Source organism: Pinus tabuliformis, chromosome 9 (genome assembly GCF_031772625.1).
Source record: "Pinus tabuliformis cultivar Carrire ecotype Pingquan chromosome 9, CPIR1, whole genome shotgun sequence".
Taxonomy (NCBI): domain Eukaryota; kingdom Viridiplantae; phylum Streptophyta; class Pinopsida; order Pinales; family Pinaceae; genus Pinus; species Pinus tabuliformis.
In genome coordinates, this window is record NC_142307.1 from 683,943,151 (window position 1) to 683,949,606 (window position 6,456).

Below are 6,456 nucleotides of genomic sequence, written 5' to 3' on the forward strand. Positions count from 1 at the left end.
CAAATGCAGTTTGAAAGCTACTTATAAGTTTATGAAACAAACAACAAAGAATGATACACAAACAAACTAATTAGACATTCCCCAGCGGAGTCGCCATTTTGTTACAAGGAAAAGTGTCTATTTAGAACTGCTCTATCCCACTAAGGTGTGACAGCTGCCCTAGAAACAAACAGAGAAAAGCTACTTTTGTATTTCCTTTATGAATTATAGACAGAGAGGAATAGAAAGAACCAACATGTGTCTTGCGCTAATCATTTCATCCAATCCCTCTCTTCTTTGATAGTCTCCAGCTACCTGCTCCCTTGCATGCCCAGCTTCACAAAGTACCTGTAAGATCACAGAAGAAGAGCACTATACAAAGACATGGATCTATATTCATAAATAACTTAGGATCAGATTTAAGTTAACCATACAAATGTAACAAGCATCAATGATACAAAAGCATGGAGGAGAACTCAAATAGTTTTTATTGATAAACAAGAAAAGATCCAGGAGGAGTTACAACCAGTGGTTCCGACCCAGCATCAACCTCCCAGCAAAGAAGCCCCTCTTCACCTCAAACAAAGCATAAATCACCCAACAATCTGATGTTTGTCTCTAGAAACCAACAACAATTCCTTACAATATGCAAAATTCCAGCCTGTGGATCTCTGGGATGAGGGATCCATATATAGATATCTGTAAGGAGGATGAGTCAGCTTGTGATTTGATTAGTGTCTTCTCTCTGTCAGTTCTTGCTTCCACTTGGAGACTGAGGGCCTCTTACTCATCCTTGGTCGAATTCAGTGAGGCAAGTGTCACAGGAGAAGATTCTGGAAGCTTCCTTTGCCTCTCCACCTCACGGAATGACACTGCCATTTGTCATTTCTCGCCCATCCCACCCTACAGAAGGGAGTTTTGGAATGCAACGCACCCTCACAGTGTATTTAGGTGCAATGCAACGCACTTAGCCAGTGGAGCAGCTGAAATGATCCTGTTTTGACCAATTCTGAGCAGTTTCTGGTGGAGAACTTCTGGGAGAAGCTGTAATCTGTTGACCTTGTTCCTTTAGGGGTTAGAACAACACTTTTAGGGACTTAGGAGCCCTTGGTTTATGGACATTTCATGCTTGGAGTTGTAAGGCACAAAAATGTCTATAACAATGGTGTAATCCAACTTGAATTTACATGCCTGCTGCCTGTATTCAACGCGCCGAGGGTAAATTTGTTAGTTATAATAATTTAATTGAACATTCCTCATGGGAAACAAACCACTAATCCTGGTATCTAATCTGTACAAATTTCTCATCTTCCATTTCTACATTCAGTGTAACAAGACTTATACAGAGATACATTCTATACTCATAATCCTGTACTGAATTGAGTTGTTTTCCTATCCCGCTCATAGGAAATGTAAACAAAGTATACTTGCCTATAGTTAATATTGTATAGAATATCAGTATCCATTTCTAGAAAACATAGTAGTATTGTCAATGAAACTCATAGCTTATGGTTGTCTCTCTTCCTAATTATCATAACCTATTATGAATTTCCTTCTTGAAATAAAAATTCACAACACCAAGGAAATTTCAAATTGGATTATGAAGCTCGGCATAATAACTAATCACTTAGTCTCTATTATGCTCAAGTTAATAAATGTTAATATACTAATAACAATTCATCTATAGGGTAGCCATGCATTCGATTTCATCTATAAAAATAACTTACAAGTTTATTCAAGTAATGAAGAGTTATTAACATAAGAGCAAATGAAACCCAAGAAACATGTAACACAATTAATTCAAACTAGCTTGACCAATAGGTAGTCACTTGGAAATCGAACACCGCCACCCAACCAAAAACTGATTTCCTCCAATCCACCCATGAGCTAAGTCTGCTTGCCCTAGATTCAAGAACCTCTGTGATTCCCTCAACAAATATTTAATACTTGTCTTTCACGAGAAAGTTTCATTTTAGTGGTGTCCAGCGTGTGGATATTCTTATCCACTTTCCTAGGATTTTATTATAAAACCTCACATTTCTCTTGCGCGATGCTTTCATGTTTTTTCCAAGATTAACATCTTTCTTGAGCTAAGCAACCTAATGGATATTTATCTCCCATCCATTAAGCTTATCTAGAATTTGATCTAGAATTCTTATCACGAAGACTTATCCATTCTTGTTCACTAATGAAATTTTATTTGGCAAGAGTCTCATTTCTAGGTGTCGTGTTTCCAAGTACATAGATTCCACTTATTATTTATTATTCATTTACATAATATTTTTCATGGCTTTTCTGCCATATTACACAATGCAATTCAATCTTACCCAAACAAAGTTCTAACAATAGAAAGATATTACATCTAATATTTATTTTATTATGAATTAAATTTAAATATAGTAATAAAAAAATTATTTTAATTTATATAGTAAAAAAAACTAATTTATAATTACTATTAATATGTTATTTATTTTTATATTTTAATGTTTTTGGTATACCATAATTTTTTTTATCTAAATTTTTTTATAATTTTATTAATAAAAATAAAATTATAATATAATAAAAAATATGAATTTAAAAAACATTTACCTCTAATATCTAGAGTCTACCTATATATCTAAAGTCTACCTATAGGGAGTTGTTTGATAGTGAACAATTTCAATGAAAGTAGGTTTGCATTTATTGAAATAAGGATAACCTTTTCTACCTATCCTGGTTTGGGTTGTTTGATAGTGATCAATTTCATTGGAAGTGGCTTTACACTGGTTGAAATAAGGATAACCTTTTCTTGTCCAGTCTTACTCTCCCTTTCTCTCACTGACTCTAGAAAGTTCACTGACTCTAGAAAGTTATCGTTTGCTAGCTGTATTTATAAGAAAGGACCCGTGGTTTTAAAGAGAACCATTCATCAACGTCCTTCAACCACTCTCAAATATTGTACACGTTCTTCAACAACTCTCAAGGACCCGTGATTTTAAAAAGAACAGAAAGTAATGTGCAAGTCAAACATTCATTAACGTCCTTGTACACGTTCTTCAACAACTCTCAAACTCTGTGATTCATGTGGAAGACGACAACAATGTCAATTTGTGATTCAGGTAGAAGATAACATCAATTTGAATATGTGATTCAATGTCAATTATTAGACCCTCCAATGAACCTAAGTCACGGTGAATGAATGGTGGCTTTGCTTATGAGGAGAGCCTTCATACATTTCCTTCAATTTCAGTCCGATAGATATCTCTTTCTGTCATTGTTTGCTACTTCTTGTTATATTCATAATATGCCCTCCTGTCTTTTTTTAATAATTCCTACTCTCTTCTAGTATACTCTAATTTCATCTGATATGCTGCTTTGATCTCACTTACTGTTGCTCCAAGCAATGGATACTGTAACCGGAGCCGCAGGCAATACCATTAGCAGCGCTATTCTTGTTCCAATCACTCAACAGCTTATCCAACAGATAGACGATATATCTCATTTGGATGACAACCGTGAGCTTCTGGAAGAGCAGTTATATCGTATGAAGAGCCTCTTGCTTGATGTTAGCTCTCAGTTCCAACATCAGCAGAGGGAGGCACCGGATTCTCTGAAGAATTGTTTGCTAAGGATGCAACGCAAAGTTGGAGAGGCCAGAGAGTTGATCCGTCGCTCACAACGCCCCTGGCTACAGCAGTGTATTGACTGTCTCTTTTGCAAGCCCAAAGTCTTTAAGCAAATCCGAGAGTGGAACAGTACTATTCGTGACCTCCATGATCAGTTTCGAACCGATTTTTCCGTGTTTTGCAGTGCTCAACAGATTGTGACCGCGGCACCACAACAGGCAGACGCACTACTTCAGGACGAACCTGACACCGGATTGGTCGGGTTGGCAATTAAATCTGCGGAGACTCAGCTACAGAGTTGGGTCTCAGAAGGTCCAATTGTTGGCGTAATTGGTGTCTACGGTATGGGTGGTGTGTGGTGTGGGAAAAACAACGTTGCTTAAAAAAGTATACAACACCTACAAGGTTAGTAATGTTTTTGATCATGTCATTTGGGTTACAATTGCTCAATCTCCAATTTGGCAAATACAGAATGATATTGCTGCCGCAATTAATTTAAATCTGGCCAACTCTTCCGCTGATATGGGGAAGATGAAGTTGTGTGCATATCTGAAGAGCAAGAAATTCTTTTTGGTTTTAGACGACATGTGGAAGGCACTCTCTCTGAAAGAATTGGGTGTGCAGTTTGGCAAGAACAAAGGAAGCAAACTTGTATTCACATCTCGAAATAGAGATCTCATTCGAGAAATGAATGCAAAACAGTTCATGGAAATACAACCTTTACGAAGAGAAGAGGCGTGGGAGTTGTTTTTAAAAGTGGCTTTCGAAGACGGCAATGTACCAGAGAATATAGAGAATATTGCGCGAAAGGTAGCCGAGGAGTGTAAAGGGTTGCCGTTGGCAATAAATGTAACAGCCTCAACAATGATGGGCAACGCAGCTGTAGATGAGTGGAATCTTGCATTAAAGCAAATGCAAAAAGTGGATTTAAATTTTCCAGTCACCCATCCTCGAATTAGTGGAGAATTGTATCGGCGATTGAGATGGAGTTACGACAGTCTGCCCGATGCTAACTTGAAAAACTGTTTTCTTCTCTTTGCCATGTTTACTGATGATGCTGCTATACCAGTGGAAGGGATGGCGCAACTATGGATCGCAGAAGGCCTCGTTAAAACCAAAGAAGATGCCAACTATGACTATGTCTTAAAGACGGCGGAGAGCTATGTAAAGTTACTTGTAAATCGCAGCTTGTTCCAGGTGGAAGACGGTGTTATCAATGTCCATGATGTCATCCATGACATGGCTATTTATATTGCAGAAAATGAGGAGAATTCTGTATTGAGGGCACGTCAAAGTCTTCGACATTTCCCTGACATCCCAGGTTCAGAAAATTGCAGGCGAATATCAGTTTTGGGCAATGATATTAAGTCTTTGCCAGCAAAGGAGCTGAGATGTCCCAAACTAGTTTCTTTATACGTGGGAGAAAATGAGGGATTGAAAGAAATTCCAGAAGCATTTTTATTGAACCTCACCTCTTTGAGGGTATTAGACATTCATGGCACGGCCATACGATCACTGCCACAATCATTGTGGCAATTGACACACCTCGAATTTCTGTTTTTGGGTTTCAGTGAGATTGAAGATATACCTGACGAAATAGGTAATCTTTCACATCCTCAATTTTTGTATCTTAACTTCTGTAAAAATCTAAAATCGTTGCCTTCTACACTAGGAGAACTTCAAAATCTGAAGTATCTAAATCTTCACGGTTGTAATTCGATAGAAATCCCTGATGAGCTTAGAAAGCTCCCGAACTGTGAGATTGTGCTTAAAAACAAGGAATAGAGGGAACCGACTCATTGGAAGTTATAAATATGTTGTTATGAAATGAGTTTCAAATATTAAGATTTGTTTTAATTCATAAACTATTTATTAGGTAATATATGGGATGAATTTAAGTTTTATTATTTTTTGGATTTTTAATTCGTAATTTATTTGTTTTTAATTCATAAAATATTTTTTTATGTATATATGGAATGAATTTAAATTTTATTATTTTTTTGGATTTTTATATTTAATGTACAATATACAAAATTTTAAGATTTATTAATGTTTTTTTTAATGTTATTTAAAATTTTAGAAAAGAAATTGTAAATATTTTGAAAAGTCTAAATATCACCCATATTACAAAAAAAAATGTTAAAATAAATATAAAAAATAATCATTGTTAAATTTTTTATATTGTAAAATAAAAATAAATAAAATAATTTCATAACTCTTTAAAATTAATGAAAACTATTTAATTTAATGGGAAGTTTGGGAAATATAAATATTTTATTGGTTATAAGAGATATAAATTATATTTAAAATTATAAAGAATAAAGTAAAGGCTGAATTAACAATTCAAATAATTAAAGATAGAAGAAAAGAGAATGGTGATTCGAGGGAGAAAAATAGTGTTTGGAAGACCAATAACGATTAAATACCAAAAATAAAAAAGAGAATGTTTGATATGATGAAATTTTATAATTGGATAAGTTTGTAGTCATATTTACTATTATAATTATTAGGTGTTTTGTTTTTTTGTTAATTATTAGAGTTTTTTATTTTTAAAATTTTTAAAATTATATGCTAGGAGAGTTCACTGGTTGACTTAAAAATTTTGGTTTTCTAACAAAAAAAAATACAATGACTAGATTATGTTAGTTATATGTTTCTCGAGATAATTTTTGAAGTAGTTATTAATTTGGTCTATGTATGATTTTCCATATCAGTAAGGAATTTGATAAACTTCTTCGTCAAACACAATGCCACATAAGTGGAAAAAAATGTTTTAACTTTAAAATGAGAACCTAAGTGGAAGGATTTATTAATTTAAGAGATTAGGTACCCACTGGCCATAAGAGTGTTTTTAAGATATGTTTTTTCTATT

At 34.6% G+C, this 6,456-nt stretch overlaps 1 protein-coding gene across 1 annotated transcript; it reads left to right on the top strand.

The window, feature by feature from the left end:
• Positions 1-4,106: 4,106 nt before the first annotated feature.
• LOC149150505 (disease resistance protein RPS5-like) lies at positions 4,107-5,369 on the top strand. The gene has a single exon (XM_089442832.1). It carries the CDS (start codon positions 4,107-4,109, stop codon positions 5,367-5,369), a length of 1,263 nt encoding a protein of 420 aa, XP_089298958.1.
• Positions 5,370-6,456: the final 1,087 nt, after the last annotated feature.

Bases quoted from the DNA above. Each gene is read 5' to 3' on its own strand.
- LOC149150505 (XM_089442832.1), top strand. From the start codon at position 4,107: ATGGGGAAGATGAAGTTGTGTGCATATCTGAAGAGCAAGAAATTCTTT.